Here is a 26,329-nt window from a genome sequence, read left to right as displayed (position 1 = left end):
TTACTGGATGCCTTCCATGGGCTAAAAGCAGTGGATAGTGTTAGATAGATATAGATGGGGGGGGGGGGGATGCATAGTTGGGTGCTACTACAGACATCATGCATCTGAAGAAGAAGACTGAGATTGTGAAATGCATATGCAGATAAACTGTCTGAATACAATTCAACACATTTTCTTTATTTTCTCAAGAAAATGTGTGGAATTCTTTGTGAATGATCTGAATTGTCTAGTATGGAAAGAACTCGTTTATATGGCCTCACAAAAATTCATAAAGAAGGTTTATCCAGTAAGACCCATTGTGAATTGTATTGACTCTCCCACCTATAGAATTGCTAAATTTCTGCATGTTTATTAACTGCTCATATTGAACAATCCAGATCATTCATCAAGGATATTCAAATACAAGAGTCAGATTTGTTAGTCAGTTTTGACATTGTTTCCCTCTTTACCAACATTCCATTATCTGACACTGTTAATTTATTGTATGATGATTATCCTCCTGATATTGCAAAGATTTTGGAATTTGTTATAGAATCAGGATATTTCATCTGGAAAAAAACAAGATTTATAGATAAGTTGAAGGCACTGCCATGAGTAGCCCTCTGTCGTCTCCACCTTTGGCAAACTATTTTTTGAACCATCTGGAAGATACTGTGTTCTCATTCATTCATCCCCAACCATCTCATTGGTTTTGTTATGTTAATGATGTCTCTGCTGTTTGGCCTCATTCTGAAAATGAACTTACCACTTTCCTACAACAGATCAATAGCCTTCACCCATGCATTCAATTCACCATGGAAAAAGAAAAGGCTGGTAGTTTACCATTCTTGGACATCCTTCTTACTCACACAGCCTCCAGTAATTTATCAACTAGTATTTATTGAAACCTTCCTTTACTGGCAGATGCATTCATTAAAAGTCTGCTCATCACACCACTCAAAAAATTGGTGTTATCAAGTCTTTAATTAATAGAGCACATAATGTGTGCTCCTCTCCCTCAAGCTTGCAACAAGAAATTCTCGCTATCAAAACGTTAATGGAATTTAATGGTTACAACCCTAATGAAATCCAGCAGATAATTGAATCCTATGTTCCAACACCTTACGATTCTTCAACAGATGGCAGAGTTCCGATCTGTCATATTTCTGGCATCTCTGAACCGATTGGTAGAATTTTGAAAAAGTATCATCTCATTCCCACATATTTTCCTTTCAACAAAATTTCTCATCTGTTGCCATCTACAAAAGACAAACTGTCACCTCTATCATTAGCTGGCATATCTGGTACAGAACGGCCTGTCTGCCCAAAGTATTAACAGTATTATTATTATTATTATTATTATTATCCCGGGCAACTCCAAGGAGTTGACAGACTCATCGAGGGAGGCCCTAACATCATGTCAAGAACAACTATTCGACATTCACACAGTATCTATCATACCTTGCCTTGAACTCATTCACGGTCGTAGCACCCACAACAGACTCTGGCAGCTTATTCCACTCATTCACCACTCTCCAAGTAAAAAACCTAGCTCTAACACCCTTGTTAACCACATTCTTACCCAGCTTCCATGCATGGGCCCTAGTCCTCTCACCACCAATCCTATTTTCAAAAATATCTTCTGGATTAATCTTATAGAAACCCTTCAGTAATTTGAATGTCTCAATCATATCACCCCTTTTCTACCTATCGACCAATTTTTACAACCCACAAACCTTCAACCTATTCTCATAAGGTTCATTCCACAGACCTGCTATCATCTTGGTCACTCGTCTCTGGATCCTCTCCACTTCTTCCCCATCACGAAGAAACCCTGGTACCCATAACTGGGCACAGTAGTCCAGATGGGGTCTTATCAAGACTCGATACAGAGGAACAATAATTTGTTTGTTTCTGCTTGTTTAAAATATTTTTCAGAAGCCAAGTGATTTGATGAGCTGATTTAGCCACTTTTGCAATGTGCCCCCTAAACTTCAATTCCCTATCCACCAACACTCCCAAATCCCTGGCCTCATCAATCTCCTAGAGTACGGTTCCACCAATGTGATATACTGCTGCTATTCTTTTCACCCCAAAATGCATAACCTTACACTTTGCCACATTAAATTGACATCCATTTTTCCTAGCCCAGTCCTCCAAACTATCCAAATCATCCTGTAAAATTTTGACATCCTGTTCACTCACAATTGCTCTACCCAACTTTGCATCATCAGCAAACAAGTGAACACTTCCTCTCAGATCCTTTCCTATATCATTGATAACAAATCGAAAAGTAGTGGTCCAAGAACAGAGCCCTGCGGCACACCACTAGTCACAAGCCATCTTTTAGACTCAACTCCTGAATAAACCACTCTCTGGTATCTCTCCATCAACCACCCTCCTATCCATCCCCATCTGCTCCAGTTTACTGATTAGGGTTCCATGTGGTATCCTGTCAAAGGCTTTGGTAAGGTCCAGTAGAATCACTGTAAACCCATTACCCTTATCAAGTTCAGCTGTCACTGTTTTATAAAACGTGAGCAAGTTACTCAGGCATGATTTACCCTTCACAAAACCATGTTGTTCCCCATACAATATCCCATTTTCATCTATCCAATCCTGTATTCTTTTCTTGACTAATTTCTCTAAGACCTTGACAATGATTCCTGATATGCTAATCGGTCGGTAATTTACAACAGCAGTCTTGAAACCACCTTTATGCGGTGGAACTATTTTCCTCTCTTTCCACCCCCTCGGAACTAACCCAGACCCGAGACTCAAATTAAACAAAATAGTCAAGGGTACTGACAATTCTTTAGCTGCTTCTCGTACGACACGAGCTGGTATACCATCAAATCCCACAGATGTATTGACATTGAGGTTATGCAATAGACTACTCACCTCCACTTCATTCACCACAATTCCCGTATAATCTACTGGTTCATTCATTTCTGCAATATCACCACCTGGATGATATATTCTTGCAAAGTGCCCACTCAGTAACTCAACTATATCAACTGATTCAGTTACCTCCCTACCATTGGCATTCTTTAAGATCATTCTGCCATATACATTTTTCCTTTTACTTGCAACATATCGAAAAAACTGTTTAGGATTCTCTTTAGCATGCATGGCCACTGTTCTTTCGTAATCCTTTTTTGCTTTTCTTACCACACTCGTTACCCTTCTGGCCTGTGCTTTATACCGTTCATGTGCCTGCCGGTCATCTTTCTCCTTAAATTCCCTCCACAATTGTTTCTTTTTTTGCAGCTCAAGCTTAATGGTGTTATTCATCCATTTAACCCCTACTTGATTTATTATTCAGACTCTAGGTATACAGTCATCCATTGCTTCATGCAAACACTTCTTAACTGCCTCCCATGCACTATCAACTTCTAGTCCTTGCAGTTGTACATGCCATGGCACTGAACCAATCAAACTCCTAAGCTTGTCATGCTTTCCAGCCCGATAATTCCACATGTACCCTGTCTTAATTGTAAATTCCACACCTTTAGCCACCTCCAAAGTCATGACCCTATGATCACTCTCACCAATTGGTGGCAATGTGGTCATATTTGTTACAGCCAAATCCTCAGATGTAATTACTAGGTCAAGCACTCTCTGACCCCTAGTATTTTCCATTACATGCTGTCACAGATAGTTATCCCTTAATAACCACATAAAATCCAATTCCTTCCTCCATGTGTCCTCTCCTCACTCAAATCAATGCAACCATAGTTGAAATCTCCCATAATAATTACCCTCCTTCCACTCATTTCTTGTATTTGCTTGTGCATACTGTCTCCACCATCTTTTCCATCACCTGGTCCATAGCAGCACCCAATTGTATATTTTGTTCTGCTAGCCACAATCTCACACCAAATGGCCTCAAATGTGCTCTTTTCTCTATCCTGCAATTCAACTTCTATTCTCCTTGGCTGCAGCTCATCACAACAATACTCCCCCTCCCCCATTTTATTCTCCCTGTCATTCCTGAGCACACTATACCCATCACATTCAATCCCACTAGCTATATCATCTGCAGTCAACCATGATTCACTAATGCCAATAACCTGGGGTCTGGAAGTGCCAACCATGTCCAAAAACTCTTGTTTCTTGTTTCTTATACTCCTAGCATTAGTGTACATGAAAGAACCCCCATTAGCTCCATCCCTACCTTGATGCCTTATATTAACTATCTCATTCTGATTTGTTGTCCTTATTCGCTCAGGCATATTATACTCATTCATACATTCAACTGCCTCCCTAAAGTCTGTATATCTACTCCCCCCCTTTAATAAATCTAGTTACCCTGATTTTGCACATCCACTACAAGTCTCCTTACACCGTATCCATTCAAATGCAAGCCATCCATCTTATATAGATTCTTTCACCCATCGAACTCACTCCACACGTCCACAAATTCTACACCACGTGTCATACATAACCCACGCATAAAGTCATTTGCAATTTTGGCCCTCCTCTTAAACACTTCACTGTCATACCACGGCAAAAGACTAATCATCCTAACTCTCTCACTCTTTTCTTTTGCTACCTCAAACAATTCATTCAGGTCCTCTATCATTTCCATTTTATCTCCTTTCAAATCATTCGTACCTGCCACAACAATCATTTCTTTCACCCTTTCCTTTTGCTCTCTAATAGACTCAGTTACATCCTTTATGGTCGCACCATGTTGGTACGATTTTGTCAAATCCTCTACTAACACACCTCGTACTAACGAGTCTCCATACAGCACTCTCTCCTTCATTTTGTTTACGTTCACACTCATATGCTTATTTTTCCTATCATACTTTTTATTATTGGCTGGTACACTCAGTCGACTTTTGTTCATAAGCTCTAGCTGCCGCTTTGCCCTTTGTATTGCTCTGCTCAACAACGCGATCTCACTCATTGCATCTATCTATCATTCACACTTTCTACATTCATGCCCTCACAGGTACAACCTCTGGTACAACCTCGCCATTTCTTGTCATATCACTATTTTCTTCATTCTGAAGTTTGACAAAAATATCACACGCACGACCTGAAATACACTTTAATTCCTCATTCTCCTTACATTTTCTACACACGTTCACTCCTTTATTATCATCTAACCATACTCCGACCGCACTCTGCAAAGCGTACATTTCGCAGATAGTACACTGAATCATCTCCTTTATTTTACCATTATTGCTCAGAGTATTAACAGTATGTGAATACTCTGAGCAATAATGGTCTGTCTGCCCAGAGTATTAACAGTATGTTAATACTCTGGGCAGACATACCGTTCTGTGGAAAAAAAGAATCAATGAACATCAGTATTATATTGAATACATGAAACCTCAAAAGTCTGGTCTGGTACAACATAGTATTGACACTAAACACAGTATCCAGTGGAGGTGAAGCTCGTCTTCTCCATAGAAGCAATTTAAATATGAACGCCTTTTCAAAGAAAGTTGAGAAGCCCTTTTGCTTCAGGCAAATCTGAATTGGAACGATTGTCTCTCTTTCCCAAAAGTCTGGGAGTTTCTTATTTTATGTAACCATCAAAAATAGTTCTTAATGGTATTATTTATTAATATTCATTTCTAGCACACGGCAACAGTTTTTGATTGATAAACCATCGACTGCTGTATGTACCTTGTATTCCCATTTCTTTGATTTGCTTGTCTCTACACACTGATGATGTACTGTTATTTTCAGTACGAAATATCTGTACTTTCATTTTATTAAAGTTAATTACGGTGATTATCGTGTGATTTATTGTTTATAGTCATGCCACAGGTACCTTTAAAGATTAGACTCCTTTCCCATGTCACTCCTGCAAATATGATGATATCATCAATCCACTGAGATTAGGGTCGGTGTTGTGGTTGTTTTCCTCTCGTGGAACCCAATTCAGTAATCCTTTTGTCCATTCTTGATCTTGTCTTCAAGCAGTATACCCAGCCCATTGCCATTTCAGATGTTTTACTCTTCCTATGATGTCAGAGACTTTGATTTGGTTTCTTATCCATGTATTCCTTTTGTGATCCAGTCTTGTGATACCAAGCATTCTTCTTTCCATATTAAATTGTGTTGTTTCTTAATTTTTGAATTTCCTTTGCATTTAGTGTCCATGTTTCACAGCCATATGTGAATATAGGAAAAATACATTGGTTAAAAACTTTTCTCTTCAGGCATAATGGTAGTTGGCTTTTGAATATTGAATGTAATTTTCCAAATGCTTTCCACCCAAGCATCATGTATCTTTTAACTTTGTCCATGATATTTTGTTCCATTGATATCTGTTGTCCTAAGTATATGTAATGATCTTCTTGTTTAATTTCATCATTATTGATTTTTATTATTTCTGGTTGGACATAGCTAATGAATATAACTTGGGTCTTCTGTAGGTTTATCTTTAGGCCTGGTGTTTTGCTAGCAATTTGGAGTTCATAGATACGAGTCTGTAATTCGTACACAGTTGAAGTAAAGATAACTATGTCATCTGCAAAGCATAAATGGTTTAAATAGCTTCCATTTATCTTCAGACCTTTCCCTTCCCAAGCAAGAAGTTTCAATATTTCTTGTAGGTATGCTATGAAAATATTGTGTCATCCTCTCTTATCATTTTTCTTCAGACATAAGGTAAATAGTTTTGCTCAGATTTTGTAGATCATTTCTCCACCTGCTTTTCCATTTTGCAAGCTTTGGATGCTTCACATAACTTCATCTGGTGGAATCTGTGGTGCATCAGCTATTTTGTAGTTGTCTTCATTTAATTTGTCATCCTGATATAATACTGAGTAATATTTTTCAATTCCTTTTGCTATAGCATATCTATCTCTGGTTATGGTCCCATCATGTAGTTTGCCTGCAACCATTTGTTTATTGCTGTTTTGCTTTTTTTTAGTTGTTTTCAATTGTTTGTTGTATGAATTTACAGTTGAATTTTCTTATTTCTTTCCGTGATACGTTTTTTGATGGTTTTGCACAATTCAGTGTATTCAATTTTATTCTGTAGGTTATTTGATTGTTTCATTTCTCTTTGTTTCTTCAGAAATTTGTCTTGTTTCTGTTCTGTAATACCAGCTATTTCAAGTGAGCATTATAAAAGATTTTGGGTAATAATGTCATTTCTGATGGATCAGCATTGTCATTTATAATAAGATTTTTAAATTGGTGTTTTGCTTTGATCTTGGAAACATTTTCTTCTTTCTTTTTGACAGTTTATTTGAATCTTACTGCATACCATACAGTGGTCACTTCTAATGTTAAAGGTATTTATAACAGAACAATCTTGAAAGATGTTTTTCTTATTGCTGAGGATAAAGTCAATTTCACTAGTTTTTCCATTTGGACTTTTCCATGTCCACTTCCTATGTGTTTTTTTTTTTTTTTTCCCTGCAAATTTTGTTCATCTTGCTTCTCTATCATCTCTCATCCAAAATTTCCCATTGAGCTTTCATCTGATTATTGTTTACCACTTCTAGCATTAAAGTCTCCCATTACAATTCTGAAATAATGGTTTACCTTTATTGTAAAGTTGGGATACATCATGGTAGAAGTCTTCAATTTCTTCATCAGTGTGACTTATTGTTGGTGTATAGAGCTGGATGATCTTAAGAGTGTATCTTTTTGAGATTTAAACAACAATACTTGCTTTCAAACATGAATTCTATTATGTTGTTTTTCAATTTTTTTATTGAATCCAACTCCACTGATTCTTTCCTTATCTTGGCCTCTATAATACAATATGTCTGTTTTTTAATTGAAGAATTTCTTCACCATTGTGTCTAAATTCACAGTCCAAGAATGTCCCGTTTTAGTCACTTTAGTTCTCAGTTAGTTTATTTAGCCATGCTTCACTACTCAGAGTCCTACAGTTCCGAGGTCTAGTTTTCAATAGCAGCATGATCTTGGTTACCTGGAGATTTTTTAACACCCTCTGCCTTCATGTTTAACTGCCTGCTGTTGTAGGTAGTAACAAATTTAACTGCCTCCTGGGAATGAGGGCCATTTTATCTTTGGCCACTAGAATTTAACTATTCTAGCATAATGGAAATTGAGGCGTTACCTTGATGATAGATAGGTATTCTCACTCTAAACTCATAATCTCTCTAAAAATTCTTGAAGCTGTGTAGAAAAGAGTAATCCAGTTAAGATATGATTCCTCTCAGAATCATTCCACTCCTTTTCTCATAGACTGTTTCTGCCTTATGTTTTGTCTGTATATATTTTTATAGGTTGTGTTCTACTGACCACCATTATTCCTCAAGTAGGGTAAACAGGCTCCAACACAGTCAAAGCAAATTATAGGCAGATTATTAATATCTCAGGAGTGGTGGTAATGGAGAAGTTGCTCAAAGGCAGAATTTCAGAATAGGGTGGATTAGAATTATCTACCCTACAAGGGATGGCTTTGTGATGGGTGGGTCTTGCCTTATAATGTACTCGCTTTTTATAATAAAGTAACAAGTGAGTTAAAGGAAATGGCTACATGATACTACTGCTGAATTTTGCAAAGGTATTATTTGACAGGATATCACATAGAACTCAACCTTTAGCTGGTAGAGGATGAACAGTTCAGTCTCCTGTGACATATGGGCTATGAAAAAAAATATATAGAGCAATATATTTTAACTCTAGCATAAGTTTAGTCTGGTTTGGTTGTGATTGAGTATGCTGTGTTTGCATTTGAAAGTCACTCAGTTTGAAGCATTTTTTTTCAGAATAACAGATAACGGAACCAAAAATGATGGTAAGCAACAGGTTATCCAGACGCACAACACAAAAAGGTGATACTTTGAGTGGTGTGAATTTTATCAAGATGGTTTGTTGTTGGGAGTGTAATATGTATGCATTTGTTGGGAGATTAAACATGAGAAGTGAGGATCTGTAGAAAGTGTGATAGGTTAATGGAATGCAGTGATTTAAATGAAAGTCGTGAATCGGAAGTGAAGAATATCAGATGAAAAGCGGAATGCAGTGATGGATGTAAAACTAAGAATGATAGCCAGAAGAGTAAGCACAAAATATGAGAGTGGATAATGTGATTGTGAATATGGAAATGATTAAAACAAAGAAAACCAGGCATAATTATAGTAATAGAAGTGTGCCTGATTGATAAAGAAAGAGTTGGCATAACTGTGGAAACAGAAATAGTGTGAACAATTGCTGGAATGCAAGAATTGAGGAATGAAGTGGGGCATGTAAAGAATGAAATTAGACATATGGTGGATACAAATGGAGGAGTGCAAAAGAATAAAAATGGAGGATAGTGGAGAGAAAGAAAAAATTGTTTCACTTCATATAGGGAGGGGAATGAGACTGAGGCTACAAATTATATGCCAATTTGTGTTTCTGGTGGGTGGTGTTGTGGTATTAAAGAAGTTGGTGAGGACTAGGGTTCAGAAGTGGGATGAAAACAGCAGTATTCTTTGTGATGGTCAGCATAGGTTTGTTACAGGGAGGTCATGTTTCAGTAATCTGCTTACATATTACAACAAGGTGACAAATTTATTCACTTGATAAAGGACGTGCATATATGGTGGTGTACTTGGATTTGTCAAATATCTTTGATAAACTGCCACATAATAAGCTAGTAGCTGAATTGAAACATGATTAGTTAACAGACTAGTTAGTTGAATAACTGATTGGCTTCAGACAAGAATCATCAGGTTGTGTATGGAGGAGTTACCTTCCCAAAAGAGGAAGTCACTATTGAAGTGCTAGAGGGATCTGTTTTGGGATTATTATTGTTTAACATGTATGTTAATGACATTGGAGATGATGATTAATTGCAGATGATGCAAAGTTGGGAGGAGCTATTAGAAGTGGAGCTGTCATTTTAATGTTGCAAAGTGCAAGATCTTGAAATTTGGTACAGATTGGGATGCAGAGTATATAGTTGATGGAGAAATTTTTAAGGAGGTGGAGGAGATGAGAGATCTGGAAATGATGGTGGACAGAGACTTGAAGTTCAAGGGGGGGGGTCACTTTGCTAAAATTGTAAGAATATGCTAATAGATTATGACAATAAAGAGGAAGATATTGCAAAAAAGTTAAGGTTATGGTTCCCTTGTGTAAGACTTTGAATAGGCGACAATATGGACTACTATGCACAGATTTGGTCACCTGATTTTCAGGGGGATGAGGATGTGTCAGAGAGGATCCAGAGAAGGTATACTAAATTAGTATCAGGTTTCTGGAATGTTAGATATGAGGATGTATATCTGAGAGGGGATGCAAGTTGCAGAGCCTTATGAATAGAAGAAGTGGGAATATAACTGAGACATATAAGTTAGTGAGGGGGTTGTTACCAGAATAATGTGGAGAAGATTTTTCATAGAGTAGAGGGAGGCAGTGGTAGAAGAGGCCTTTCCTGGAAGCTGTATAAGGAGGGTGTAAGTAGGGAAATGAGAAGCAAGTTCTTTGCATGGGGAGTGATTGATGAGGGGAATGCATTGCCTGAAAGTATGGTGAGTGTGGAACTGTGAAAGCGTTTTAGTCACAGCTTGATCATTCAGCATGAGAGAGTATAGACCTCCCACAATGAGTCCTTTGACTCCATTGAGGTCAGATAATAATAATAATAATAAACTGAATCAAATAGAGGTGGATATGAAGTTGGTGATATGGATAAAAGGGTGGCTGATGGACATGCAAAAATATCAAAGAGAAGTACAATATGGGAGAAGGCAGGTGACTAGCAGTATTGCTGTATGGAGATAGGAAAGATTTTAATTGAAATATCCAGTTGTTTTCTGATGATGCAAAACTGAGTAGAGCAATATTTAATTAAGATGATGTAGAAATCCTATTGAATGATTTAAATAGATTGAGAGTGTGGAGACTGGACAGTGGTTGCCATTTTAATATGGCAAAGTATAAGGTGATGAGGAATTTACATGCTATATATATTTGGTTAACCAAAAGTACATGTTGCTGTACGAGCAGTAGATTGACATTGAAACCCCTCTCCCCCCAAGGTTTGAAGTAATCAAAGGTATGGTTATATGGAGGTCTGATAATTGAGAGATCACTAGGTCATAAGTATTACTTGTATGTTAAAAACTATACTGGCAAGTACAGATAGAGATTATTTCTCTTCTTGCTGCTATGTCAGAAAAGACCACATGATGATGCCCTTTCATATTTTATAAAGCACTTTATAAGGTTTGATATGCACAAAATATGTAGCCCTGCTTTGCACGATGTGGTGGTTTTTTTTGGGGGGGGGGGGGGACAATTAGTGAAATAATCAGTGGGAAGAATCCAGATGCAAGTAATAACCAAAATAGCAACAGTCCTGTTAATACTCCTCATATGGATAAATGGAAGATTTGTGGATTATAAAATTTGCTTCATATATGCCAAGGAAATATAGGGTAAAAAAATTAATTATTGAAGGGGCCTTATAGGATTGATGTAGAAGAAATTTTTCAAGTACATGACAACAAATGGATGATTCTCCCCACCTCCTTTTTTTTTAATGGGGAGTAGTGAATGAGTGGAATGGGTTGTGAGGACAGTAAGCCATCTGCAGCAAGTTTTTAGACTCCTTGGAGATAGCTCTATAATAATATTGATTACTTTGTTTTGAATGTTATATGAAAAATTAATTGTTTAAAAAATTTCTTTGCACAATTTAAATACACAATTAAATTGCATATCATTTGATGAAGCAATTTGCAGTTGATTTATTTTAAAAAATATCTGCTACTTAAATCAATATTGGATGTTCAGTGCAAGCAAAAAAAAACTTTCGAAGCACATTGAATTAGAAAAATTAATTTATTGCTGTTGGAATATTAAATTGCATATGAGCTGAAGCATTGACTCATCAGCATTAGGAAAACTAATGAAAATTTCAGGCTTAATTTCTTAACATGAAGGTTAACATGTTGTATTTGATTTTTGAATCTTAATAATAATAATTCTGCATAGTATAGATATCATAATGTACCATATATCCAACCTTCAAAACAATGATCCTTCAATTAACCAACCCTTACATTCCACTGATTTCTTCGTAGAATGCCATGTAATAGTACTTTAATTATCTTACCTTTCAATTATCTGAATTCGCCATTCTAATAATCGAAGGGTTGGATAAATGGTAGATTACTGTAATCAAGAAAGTTTACCTTATACGTGGGAATTACCTCAAGGTGAAAGTAATTCAGAGAGAAAGCATTAAAGCATTGTCTGAATTTTGAAAGTTTATTTTTCACTTGGTTAGACTATAATAAATTTGGTTTAATCCTTTATCCAAGTGTGAGCAAACAAAAGTTTGCTCCTGGAAGTATCTTCAGAACTTGGGTAAGGTGGTACAACACCGGACAACTCGTTGCAAAGGTGAAGCAAACTAATATCACTCCTATCTCAGTATTTCCCATAATGCAAAACACTTCTCCTTGTGGATATGTATAATGTTATGCATTAAGGGAAGGGCCACTACCCAGACTAGTTTTGACCTTTATTGAGTTCTCTTCAGTGGGAGCAAGGCCCAAGTGGAAATACCAGGCAGAAGCATTAGCAAAGTCATCTCTACCTATAGTTGCCAAACGGTGTGCCACCTTTTTATTAAATTACTCTGGATTTAGAGAAAGATGTTGGAAGTTTATTTTTCACTTGGTTAGACTATAATAAATTTAGTTTAATCCTTTATCCAAGTGTGAGCAAACAAAGTTTGCGCCTGAAAGTATCTTCAAGACTGGGGTAAGGTGGTACAACACTGGGAAACTCGTTGCAAAGGTGAAGCAAGCTAACATCACTCCTATCTCAATATCTCCCATAATGCAAAACACATCTCCTTGCGGATATGTATAATGTTATGCATTAAGGGAAGGGCCACTACCCAGACTAGTTTCGGCCTTTATTGCAGTCTCTTCAGTGGGAGCCAGGCCCACTGAAGAGACCTCAGTCCTGAAGATACTTTCAGGCGCAAACTTGGAAGACCCAAATCAACCATCACACACACACAAATCCTATCATACCTTTCCTTGAATCTGTTCACTGTCAGGAACTCACAACCAGTTCTGGCAATCCGTTCCACTCACTCACCACTCTCTGTGCAAACACCCTGGTCTGCACACACTCCTACTAACCACACACTTACACAACTTACACAGATGGCCCCTAGTTCTCTGACTATTTGTCATATATTGAAAAATTTATGACAAATAGTCAGAGAACTAGGGGCCATCTGTGTAAGTTGTGTAAGAGACATCAATTTTATAAAACCGCTTTAATATCTTAAAAGTTTCTGTCATGTCCCCTCTTTTCCACCTATCAACTAAACTTTGTAGCCCACAAACCTTCAACCTATCCTTGTAGGGAGTATTCCACAGACCTCTCGCCATCATGGTAACCTGTCTCCGAATCCTCTCTATCAACACCTGGTCCCCAAGAAACCCAGGTGACCAAATCTATACACAGTGGTCAAGATGTGGCTAAATCATAGCCTTATAAAGAGGTATAATAACTGCCTTATATTTACTTGTTAGCATGTTTTTCAACATCCAAGTAATTCTTTGAGCTATTTTATCAACTTTTGCAGTATGCCCTCTGAACTTTAACCCTTTGTCTGCCATTCCAAAGGTCTATGTCAGTATAGAGCCATATCCCAAAGGTCTATATCTAATAAATTCCCCTTTGGTATAAGGCATTTTGCACGTGCGATGTTCCATGATATTTTAAAACTAGCCTCTATTACAGTTTTAGATTCTTCAGTAAATTTTGTCATGAAGTTAATTTGGTTATTAACTGAATAATTAAAAATAAAATATGAATATTTAAATCATTTGGAATTTAAATTATTACCTTGAAAAGCCAAATGGCTATATTTTCTGGCGAAGTTAGTTAAATTAAGGGGATAAAAATCCCTTATTATTTTACAGCCAGTATGCGAAACTCTAAGATCGAAAACTACAATCTACGAGTTTCATGCCGAAGAACTATCGGCGAATTCAAGCGTAAGTGACCACTTGGTAATACAACACCAAGGCAACTCGAAGCAAAGGTGGAGCAAGCTCCCTTACTATCCTATATTTTCTCATAATGTGAAAACACAGCTCCTAAGAGATGTAATACTGCTTTACATTATGAGGAGAGGTCACTACCCAGACCGGTTTCAACCTTTGTTGAGGTCTCATTAGTGAGTAGGTAGACCTGGATGATATCAAAGTTTAAGTGAAAAGAACTTAAATACCTTCACTATATGAATGCGAGAGTTGTGTGCCCATATATATTATTTTATAATTAAGATGAAAAGCAAAACGGCTATATTTTTTGGCGAAGTTGGTTAAATTAAGGGGATAAAAATCGTAGATCGTAGTTTTCGATCTTAGAGTTTTGCATACTGGCTGTAAAATAATAAGGGATTTTTATCCCCTTAATTTAAATTATTACCTTTTTATTAATATAAGAAGTATGAAATTCAGTAACATATCTTTTTAAATTTTCTGACAAGGTAATATAAATATAACTACATTGCTGATCATCATTCAGAAAAACTTTATTGGGTGATTGCCCCATGTCTGCTAGAAAATTAAGAAAAATTATAAATATTTTTTATTTGTTAGTTGAGCTGCAATAAAACTTAAGAAGAGCCGCATGCTGCTCGCCAGCCACAGTTTGGCCACCGTGGTTATATACTATATATCATATAGTATATAATAGCCAACTACCATTATGCCTGAAGAAAAAAGTTTTTAACCAGTGTATTCTTCCTATACTGACATATGGCTGTGAAACATGGACACTGAATGCAAAGGAAATTCAAAAATTAAGAACAACACAATTTAGTATGGAAAGAAGTATGTTTGGTATCACAAGATTGGATCACAAAAAAAGGAATACATGGATAAGAAATCAAACCAAAGTCCCTGACATCATAGGAAGAGCAAAACATCTGAAGTGGCAATGGGCTGGGCATATTGCTCGAAGACAAGATGAAATGGACAAAAGAAGTACTTGATTGGATTCCATGAGAGGAAAAACGACCACGACGCCAACCTAAATCACGGTGGATTGATGATATCATCAGATTTGCAGGAGTGACATGGAAAAGGAGAGCCATGGACAGAGAGTTTTGGAGTAATCTTGGAAAGGCCTTCATCCTGCAGTGGATCGACAATGGCTGATGATGATGATATTATATATTAGTTATATATATTATAAATATATTATAGTCTAACCAAGTGAAAGAAACTTCCAAACATGATACACTATATGCGACCTTTTCAACCCGAAGTGCATAACCTTACATTTTGCAACATTAAATTGATAATCATCATCCTGCAGGATATCTACATGACCTTTATCAACTATTGCTCTCCCTAGTTTTGCATCATCAGCAAACAACTGAATATCTCCTCTTTCCCTATGTCATATTGATATACAAATTAAAGAGTAATGGCCGCCCTAGTACCAAACCATGAGGTACTCCACTAGTCATCATATACTACTCTCTTGTGTTTGTCCGTCAGCCATCCCCCTGTCCATACTACTAGCCTTATATCCATTCTCATCCTCTCTAGTTTTTTATGTGGTATTCTGTCAAATGCCTTTGCAAAGTTGAGCAGTATCATGGTATAGTCATTACTTTATCAAATTCTGCTGTCAATTTATTATAAAATGTGAATAAATTATGAAGACAGGACCTACCCTTTACAAAGCCATGCTGTTTAGTATAAAATATCACATCCCTATCCATTCACGTTGTATTTTACCTTTCACCAACTTTTCCAATATTTTAATAACCAGGCACTCCCGATATATTAATTGGTCTGTAGTTTGCTACCTCTGTCTTGGTGCCACCTTTATGCAGTGGTACTATCTAACCCTCTTTCCACTCCCTTGGAACTCTGCCAGAACTGAGACTTAGATTGAACAATTTTTTCAAAAGCCAATTCTCTTGCACATTCACATATCACATGGGCTGATATGCCATCCAGTCTCACTGCTGTGTTCACATTCATATTTTTTAATATGCTGAATACCTCCTATTCATCTACCTCAATGTTGATATGCATCTCTGTAACATCAGCAACTGTAAAATCACCACCTGGATGATACACCTTTGCAAAAGATCACTCAGCAACTCGACTATTTCTTTTGGTTCAGTCACCTTCTTACCATAGTCATTTATCCTCTTAATTGCTACTTAACGAAAAAACTCTTTTGGGTTTACTTTGGCCTTCTTGGCTAATTCTCTCTCTTAGTCTGATTTGTCCTTTCTTGCCATACTAGCCATCCTTCTTGTTTGTACTGCTCATGAGTATGCTGATCACTTTTTCTTAAATTTCCTCCATAATGGTTTTTTTTTTTTTTTTTTTTTTTTTTTTTTTTCAGCTCTTGCTTTATATCTCAGGGAGCCTGTGTAGCTCAGTGGATGTGGCGTTTGCACACCATCGCGCTTGGCCGCACGAAGGAAGACTTCGTTTCGAGTCTAGTCGGTGACTAGAGGAAATTTTTCTAAGCCTTTTTTCGACCGGTTCCCGAGTTAGTCGATCTCTGGCACGGGCAAGCAGGTTTTTCCTCCCGGAAACTCGGGTTTTTCGTCCTGTAAACTCAAGAAAATCCACCGTGGAACCCACATTATTTCAGACATTAAATATATTGTGTTAGGGTTAGGGACCACGAGATGGCGGCACATTTGAGCCGTCTCTCTTCACTGCGTACCGCTTAATTAGTGATAGCTTTGGGCCATCTGTCTCTGATTGGGTACCAGTGGAGATTGAACTGCCCACTCAGTCTCTAAAAGGTAGATAGGGCTAAATGGCCTCGCCTACTCCCATATACGGGAATAAAAAGGCGTTAGCTGATTTTTTTTTTTTTTTGCTTTATATCTCTACTCATCCACTCAATTCCAACTTGGTTTATTCTCCAGACCTTGAGTATGCAGTCTGATATTGCTACTCTCAAGCATTCTCTTACTACTTGCAATGCACTACTGACATTCTTTCCTTGTAGCTTCTCAAGCCATGACACTGTTCCAAGATGACTCCTGAATCTCTCATAATCACCAACCTTGTAGTTGAACATAAACACTCTCTTGACACAGAACTCCACTTGTTTGGCAACTTCCCATAAAAGGCCATGTTATTGGTTATTGATACATCTTCTGTTAATACTATCAGATTCAATATAGCATGTTGTTTCAAGTAATTATCCCTTAGCAACTATATAAATCTTGCTTCCATCTTGTTATGCCCCCTTTTCTCCCTCCAATCGATGTCACCGTAGTTAAAATCTCCCATAATAATAAGTGTAGGATATTGTGCAAATCAGCACAGTGGCCTACACTCATTGTGCTGATTTGCCGATGCATGGCATCTAGTCTTCCTGTACATTCCCTGGTCTGTAACAACACCCAACAATGTATTTTCTCCTATTTGCCTCTATCTCACACCAGACAGCCTCAAATGAACCATCTCCCTCAGACCTAATATCCTCTTTAACTTCTAATTTTGTTGAATGTAATTCTGCAGCTTTAATCAGCAATACCCCACTTCCTGTCCTGTTTCTTCTGTCTTGGTGCCTCTGCAAAAGTATCTCTGTATTTTCCTCCTTGAAAATACAATACCCTTTACGTTCTATCCCTGTAACTATATTATTTTCAGTCAACCAGGTCTCACTGATGCCTATAATTTTTGATAGGCATCAGTGAGCTTACCAAGTTGAGCTTACCATTGCCAAAAACTTTTCACTCTTGTTCTTGATACTTCTTGCATTTGTGTAAATGCAATGTCTTGCATTTCACATGGAATGGCAAATAATATTGTATGCTTACAGAAAATTAAAGAAACTTTTACCATGGCTAAAGTTTAAGACAAAAGTAGTCAAGATGAGGTCTTATCAAGGCTCGATACAGAGGAACAATAACATGCTTGTCTCTGCTCGTCAATGTATTCTTCAGCAAAGTGATTTGTTGAGCTGATTTGGCCACTTTTGCAATGTGCCCCCTAAACTTCAACTCCTTATCCACCAACACTCCTAAATCTCTTGCCTCATCAATTTCCTGGAGTATAATTCCACCAATGTAGTAAACTGCTGCTAATCTTTTCACCCCAAAATACATAACCTTACATTTTGCCACATTAAATTGACATCCATTCTCCTTAGCCCAGTCTTCCAGTCTATCCAAATCATCCTGCAAAATTTTGACATCATCTGCATTCGCTATTGCCCTACCCAACTTTGCATCATCTGCGAACAAATGAGCTATTCCTCTCAGATCCTTTCCTATATCATTAATGAACAAATTAAACAGCAGTGGTCCAAGAACAGATCCTTGTGGCACACCACTGGTCACAGGCCATCTTTTGGACTCTACTCCTGAATAAACCACTCTCTGATATCTTTCCGTCAACCACCCTCCTATCCCTCTCACCAATCCTATATCCATCCTCATATGCTGCATTTTACTGATTAGAATTCATGTGGTATCCTGTCAAAGGCCTTAGCAAGGTCCAGAATATCACTGTAAACCCATTACTCTTATCCAGTTCAGCCATCACTGTGTTATAATACATGAGCAAGTTACTGAGGCATGACCTACCCTTCACAAAACCATGCTGTCCTCGATACAGTATCCCATTTTCATCTATCCAATCTTGTATTTTCCTCTTGACTATTTTCTCCAAGACCTTGATAACGATTCCTGTTATGCTAATTGGCCGGTAATTTTCAACAGCAGCCTTGGAACCACCTTTATGCAGCGGAACTATTTTCCCCTCTTTCACCCACTTGGGACTGACCCAGACCCAAGGCTCAAATTAAACAAAATGGTCAAGGGCACTGACAATTCTTTAGCCGCTTCACGTACGACACAAGCTAGTATACCATCCAATCCCACAGATGTATTGACATTGAGGTTCTGTAATAGACTATTTACCTCTACTTCATTCATCACAATTCCAGTATAAGCTTTAGTTCTTCCATTCCTGCAATGTCATCACCTGGATGATATTCTCTTGCAAAGTGCTCGCTCAGTAATTCCACTATATTGACTGATTCGGTTACCTCCCTAACCTCAGCATCTTTTAAAATCATTCTGCCATGAACATTTTTCCTTTTACTTGCAACATATTGAAAAAATTGTTTGGGATTCTCTTTCGCCTGCATGGCCAATTTTCTTTCATAATCTGCTTTTGCTTTTCTTACCACCCTTGTTACCTTTCTGGCCTGAGCTTTATACTGTTCCTGCACCTGCTGGTCACCTTTCTCCTTAAATTCCCTCCACAATTGTTTCTTTTTTTGGAGCTCAAGCTTAATAGTGTTATTCATCCATTAAACCCCTACTTGAATTATTATTTGGACTCTTGGTATACAGTCAACTATTGCCTCCTGCAAACACTCCTTAACCACCTCCCATGCACTATCAACATCTAGCCCTTGCAGTTTTACATGCTATGGCACTGAGCCAAGCACACTCCTAAGCTTGTCATACTTACCAGCCTGGTAATTCCACATGTATCCTGTCTTAATTGTAAATTCTATTCCTTTAGCCACCTCCCAAGTCATGACCTTATGATCACTCTCACCAATTGGTGGCAACATGGTCATGTTCGTTACAGCCACATTCTCAGATGCTATTACTAAGTCAAGCGCTCTCTGCCCCCTAGTATTTTCCATTACATGCTGTCCAGATAGTTGTCCCTTAATAACCGCATAAAATCCAATTCCTTCCTCCCATGTGCCCTCTGCTCCTTCCAGTCAATGTTACCATAATTGAAATCACCCATAATAATTACCCTCCTTCCACTCATTTCTTCTATTTGCCTATGCATATTATCCCCACCATCTATTTCATCACCTGGTCTATAGCAGCACCCAATTGTATATTTTGTTTTGCTAGCCTCTATCTCACACCAAATAGCCTCAAATGTGCTCTTTTCTCTATACTGCAGTTCAACTTCTATACTCCTTGGCTGCAACTCATCAGCTATCATCAATAACACTCTTCTCCCTTTTTATTCTCCCTTTCACTCCTGAACACGTTATACGCGTCACATTCAATCCCACTAACTTTATCATCTTCTGTCAGCCATGTTTCACTAATACCAACAACCTGTGGCCTGGAAGTGCCAACCAAGGCCAAAAACTCCTCCTCCTTGTTCCTAATAATCCTGGCATTAGTGTACATAAATTGCAGAAGCCTGTTAGTCCCATCCCTACTTTGATGCCTTATACTAACTATCCCATTCTGATTTGTTATCCTTCATACTCGCTCTGGCATATTATACTTATTCACTCAACTTCCTTCTTAAAGTCTGCATATCTACTTCTCCCCCCCCCTTAATAAATCTAGTTTCCCTGAGTCTGTACATCCACTTCATTCATCAACACTTTTTCAAGCTTCCGTACACCAAATCCATTCAAATGTAAACCATCCATCTTATATAAATCCTTTCGCCCATCAAACTCACTCCACACATCCACAAATTCCACACCACTCTCCATGCATAACCCACGCATAAAGTCATTGGTAATTATATCCCTCCTTCTAAACACTTCACTGTCATACCGCGGAAAAATACTCGCCATCCTAACTCTCTCACTCTTCTCTTTTGCTACCTCAAGTAATTCCCTCACATCCTCTATCATTTCCATTTTGTCTTCTTTCAAATCATTTGTTCCTGCCACGACTATCATTTCTTTCACCCTCTGTTTTTGCACTCTAATAGACTCGCTGATGTCTTTTATGTTCGCACCCGGTTGGTACGATTCCGTCAAACTCTCAACTATCACACTTCTTAATAACGAATCTCCATACAGCACTAGCTCCTTCATTTTATTTACGTTTACGAACATTCTCTTATTTTTTGTATCAGACTTTCGCCGTTTATTAGTCGGTACGTTCGGTACACATTTTTGCATACGCTCCAGTTTGCTACTTTGCTCTATGTATCACTCCGACCAATCTACCAATTGACCAACCTTTGCCAGCAAAGGTTGGTCGATTGGTAGAGCCTCTGCTACTAATTGCTCAATTAAGTAAGTTTGAGTGGTTAGTAGTTGGAAGGAGACCAATCTTTTGATGCTGTTGGTACACTCTCCCTCGATGAGTCTTTGGACTCCCTGGAAGTGTCAAATAATAATAATAATCTATCTCACCATTTTCATTATCATTTAAATCATCCATTCATTCTGTATTTCTGCCTTAATTTACACTTTAAACATCGTTCTCACACCTATCTGGTACTACCTCGCAATTTCTTATCACGTCACTATTTTCTATATTCTGACTTTCTTTAACGATATCACTCTCGCCAGACCCGAAACACGCTTTAGATCCTTATCATTCTCCTTGCACTTTCTGCACATATTTACTCCACTATCACCATCTAACCAGACTCCAACTGCTCTTTGCAAAGTATACATCTCACAGTCGGCACATTGCATAAACTCTTTTATATCAAAATTCTTAAACAAACATGCCGACCTGGCCGCCATTATTTTTTAATCGGTGCCATGTGGACGCTATCTTATCTTAAAAATAATAATTAAAATAACACAAAAAACACATAATAATCGCACAGACACACTAAGATACGAAAAGCAAACAATACTACGTAAAATTCTAGTAAAATTGCCAATGATAACATAAAATGCTACCGATCTTTTCAGTAGCTCTCGACAAGCCGACGATCATATCAGTGCCTAAATTATAAGATATTAATGTCTGTTTTTAAAATAAATGGTAGTGATGAAATTTATTTAATTCTTTATAGTTCTTTGCATAGCATAAAATTAAAATAAAGCTTTTCTGTTTGTAGGTAACCAAAGGAGAAACTCTAACATAGCTGATAAATGGAAATTTCATTTAATGGACCAGATATGAAACATTTATTTTCCAGTTCCAGTTGTACTAATGCACTCATGATAATTAATATATTACATTATTTTTTTAAATTTTGCAACTTATTCATTCCCTTTGATATTTTTATGTGAATTTTGCTCTTTGTCAAGCATATATTTCACTTGAAGTTTTTAAACTGCTGAAAATGTTTGTACGATACTTTGTAAACATTGAGTTATAGTAAATAGTTTAAAATTGTATGCATTATAAGATTTTTCAAAAATATTTAAATACTCAAAAATGTTAACATTTTGCAATACTGTATATAACATTACTACAGTTGTGTACAGTAATAGCAGTGCTTTCTTAAGAAAAATGTTAGTCATGCGAAATAGCTAAAGATGTCTTTTTCTGTTTGTTGCATATACACAGTGTATGTATATATACACTGCCTGGAAAGAAGTCAGTGAACATCCCCATGGGTAAGGTGCATCGTGCCATATAACGAGTCATGTGCTTGAAGCCAGTGTAACTTGGAGGAATATGATACTCCCAGGTAGTGCAACTGTTTCCTTATGAAATGGCTGCAAGAATGGAATTTACATAGTTTGGAAGAGGCATTGCGATAAGATACCATGTTGCAGGCATATCTGTTCAACTAATTGTTGACAAATTGGCCATTCCAGATCAATAGTTAGTGATACCATACTGAGATGGAAGCACAGGGAGTCAACTACTAGTGCCACCCACAGTGGACAACTCACCACACTCACTGAACATAACCGTAGATGTTACGAAGGATATGTGAAAACCATCATTTTTCGGACAACACATTGAAATACGAAATTTCAGGCATTGACTGGAACACGAATCTACACAAAAACATTCAGAACCAAGGCTCACAATATGGGTTTCCATGGTAGGATTGCAATGTGCAAGCCCCACATTACCCAAACCAACATACATCACCATCTTCAGTGGTGCTAACAGTCTTTCTGCTGGGACGAATGCTTGGAAAACTGTGTTATGGAGCGATGAATCACACAACACCTACTGAGCAGATTGACAGGTGGGGGGTGAGGCGGATGCCTGGTGAACATCTCTTGCTAGATTGCATAACCCCAACTATGAAATTCAGAAGTGGTACTGCATGGTGTGGTCCTGTTTTTCCTAGTTTGGCCTCAGATCTCTGTTTGTGGTACCACAAACATTGCACTTTGTGAGGTATCTGAACATTTTGGACAGGACAATGCACTCTGTCATAAGGCTGCTTCTGTAACTGCATGATTTGTGACATGAATGTCACCATACTTGACACCAGCCTTCGCAAAGCCCTGATCTTAACCCATTGAATATCTGTGGGATGAACTGGAATGTCAGGTTTAATATCAAGTGAACCAGATAATAAGCATCTCGGGCACCTCACTATCAAACTTCCTTTTGTTATGATTGATTGCTGAAGTTTTTTTCAGACCTGTTATGATCAATAAGTCATCTGGAGATATTTTTAAATTGTCATCTCTGTCAAGGTGCTATGAGGCTTGTTTGTCTTTCCTGGAACTCCTAATCTATCACGTACTAAATCCACAACAGTTGATCATTATTAATACAGAAGACCTTCATAGAAATGTATGTTAATATCAATGCATAAAAAATTACAATCTAGTGAAGAAACAAAGAGAAACAATAATTAGAAATTAATGAAATATACAATATTAACATATAATATTCCCAGTAGGAAAATTTTATCATCGTTTATCATCAAATTCCTAATGTGTACACTTAATGGCTGTGATAATACTGCACGAAGAGTGTACATTATTGTTAGCTTTCTATCGACACTTTTCCTTAAAACTGTTCTGTTATATTTGTCAGGATACAAATATTGTCAAATCTTATATTTCAGTCTTCTAAGGTACTTCTAATTGCATTAACCTGTCCATCTAGTCTTGGAAGACTAAGACCTAGATGAATAGGTTTCTGTCCAGGCATTTTGAAAACTTTTTTAACATTTAACAGTTTTTTTTGTTTGTTTTATATATAGAGGGATTGTTAAGGATGAAACCCTTAAACTTCTACTTGTTTAGAACTATATCTTTATAAGAAGTAAACACATATCATATTAAGAGATATATTGACAACTTTTGCTATCTAATATCTAACATTATCATCAGGAAATTGTGCTAAAAATGAAATGAGCTCTGAAAAACTCATCAGAACTGTTATTCAGAGAATGAAGGTGAACCAGCAGTCACATGAGCAGTACAAAGCACAGGCCAGATGAGTAACTGGTATGGTAAGAAAAGCAAAATCAGAGTATGAGAGCAAATTAGCAGTGCAGGCCAAAGGTAATCCCAAAGAGAAATAATTAAAGAGCAGGTTTAATCATTTTTGATATTTCATTTCTGTCACATAGATAAAATAATGAAATAATTAAACCTGCTGGTTAATTATTTCTCTTTGTGCTGTAGTTATTCCATTAAATTGTATTGTGAGTGTAAACCAGCACCTAAGCCTAAACACGCGTAATCCCAAAGAATTATTTCAGTATTGTAACAAGTAAAAGAATGATTGTGGAACAATAATTTTAATGAATACCAATAGCAGGAAAATAACTGAAGCAGACAAAATAGTTGAATTACTAAGTAAGCACTTTGCAACAATATGTTATTCAGGTAGAGATATGGCAATAACAAGAGAGTCATGACTTACAGGAAAATAGAGATAGATGAACTGAAGTTGCATAGGATATTATAAAACCTTGATCTGAATATAGCTATTCGATTAGATGGTACACTAGCTTAAATATCTAACTCTGGGTTGGTCCCAAGTGGTGGTCAGATTATTGGAGAAGTTTGTTAAGAGAAAAATCCAGGAATGGGATGCTATATGGGGGGGACAACATGGTTTTTGTGAAGGGTAGGTAGGTCATTCCTCAGTAACTTGTAATACTGCATTATATCCCACAACACTCAAGGTTTATAATACAGTGACGGTTGAGTTGCATGAAAGTAATGGATATATGGTAATGCTGCTATACTTTGCGAAGGCTTTCGACAGAATACTGCATAGAATCCTGATAATTAGATTGCAGCATAAGGATGAATATGAATTTGATGTAGTGGATGAAAGGGTGTTTGGAGAGATACCAGGCAGTAAGTTATTCAGGAGTTAGTCCATTAGAAAGCCTATGACTAGTGGTGTGCTGCAAGGCTTTGCATTTGGGCCACACTATTTAATTTGTGCATTAATGATATAGGAAATGATCAGAGATGAAGTATTCAGATGTTTACTGATGACAAAATTGGGTAGAGCAATAGTCAATAAAGAAAATGAAATTTTGCAGGATGATTTAAAAAGACTGGTAATATGGGCAAATGAGAATGAATGTTAATTTAATGTGGCAAAGTATATGGTTATGTGTATTGGGATGAAAAGATTGCTATCTGTGTACTGTGTTGATGGGAAGTATACTCTAGGATGGGTTACCAACCTTCTTGAGCTCCAGAGCACTTTTAAGAGGAGGAAACAGTACTGGGGACACACACACACCCCTATCCTGCCATCTTTCCCAAAGCAATCAAACAATCAAGATAAATTATGTTGTGGAAAAATAAACAAAAGGATCATAGTAATTTTGTTTTTATTGGAAAGGAACAAAAGTGTTTTAAACAGATTAAATAAATTTTGAGGAAAAATGGATTTTAATGGGCTCCTTGGAGTTGCATATCACTGACAAGTCCTTTGTAGTTGGGAATATAGGATGATGTTGCAGCTCACAAACAATCGCCAAGATGTTCATCCTTTAGTCATGATCTGTATTTAGATTCTATGATGTTCATCATGAAAAAAAATGATCGCACAAGTATGTGATGCATAAAAACATGTTATCTTGTATGCACAACTTTTTAAAACAGGAAATCTTTCTCTATCCACCAACCTCCAAAAGTTTCACCTTTATATGACTTTAATGTGATATCATTCCTGAGATCTAAAAATTTCCAGTTCTTCTACTTCTGTTGTTGCATTGTTAAAGTTTGTAATGAGTTCAGCAATTTCAATCACACTTAAGTCTGTAGAAAGGTTTTAAAAAAAACTATACCATTGGCTCGATGGTGGTGTTGAACTGCTGAAACCTCTTGTCAAATTCTTCCTGAAGCACTTTAAGCAATTCAACATACGATTCTGAGACAAGCTCTCTGTTGTCAATCATTCAAATTCTTTTTGAATGATCTGATCGAACTTATCATCATCGCAATGTGTTTACCCATTCATTGGACTTCCAAGTTCAGAGAATTTAATTTTTCTACGATATCCATATGGAAACCAAATCCATTAACCAAAAGGGATCACTTAACTGCTCATAGTTCTGTCCTTTGGAACTGAGAAATTCTTTTATCTCTTCAGTTGAACTCACAAATCTTGAAAGTACTTCTCCTTTGCTTAGCCAGCGAACTTCAGAATGAAGAATAAGATATTTTCTATTTACATCGTCAGTACTCTCAATGAAAAACTTATAGTTAATGCTGTAGAGGAGAATACCATCCGCTTATT

The 26,329-nt window shown here is 37.1% G+C and overlaps 1 protein-coding gene across 2 annotated transcripts in view; it reads left to right on the top strand.

Moving 5' to 3' along the window:
* The window catches only part of HSPC300 (hematopoietic stem/progenitor cell protein 300), a 96,528-nt gene extending 74,493 nt beyond the window's left edge, over positions 1–22,035 (top strand). For both annotated transcript variants that reach the window (XM_090412067.1, XM_090412066.1), the window contains one exon: positions 21,753–22,035. Coding sequence is in view for 1 of the 2 variants with exons in the window: in XM_090412066.1 (XP_090268192.1) it covers positions 21,753–21,779 (27 nt within the window). In the remaining variant the exon portion in view is untranslated. The remainder of the gene's footprint in view (positions 1–21,752) is intronic.
* Positions 22,036–26,329: the final 4,294 nt, after the last annotated feature.

This window comes from Typopeltis vanoorti, chromosome 22 (genome assembly GCF_054136105.1).
Source record: "Typopeltis vanoorti isolate ZY-2024b chromosome 22, IOZ_Tvanoo_1.0, whole genome shotgun sequence".
NCBI classification, from domain to species: Eukaryota; Metazoa; Arthropoda; class Arachnida; order Uropygi; family Thelyphonidae; genus Typopeltis; species Typopeltis vanoorti.
Note: the sequence above shows the minus strand (reverse complement) of the source record. Positions and strands in the feature narration are given on the sequence as shown.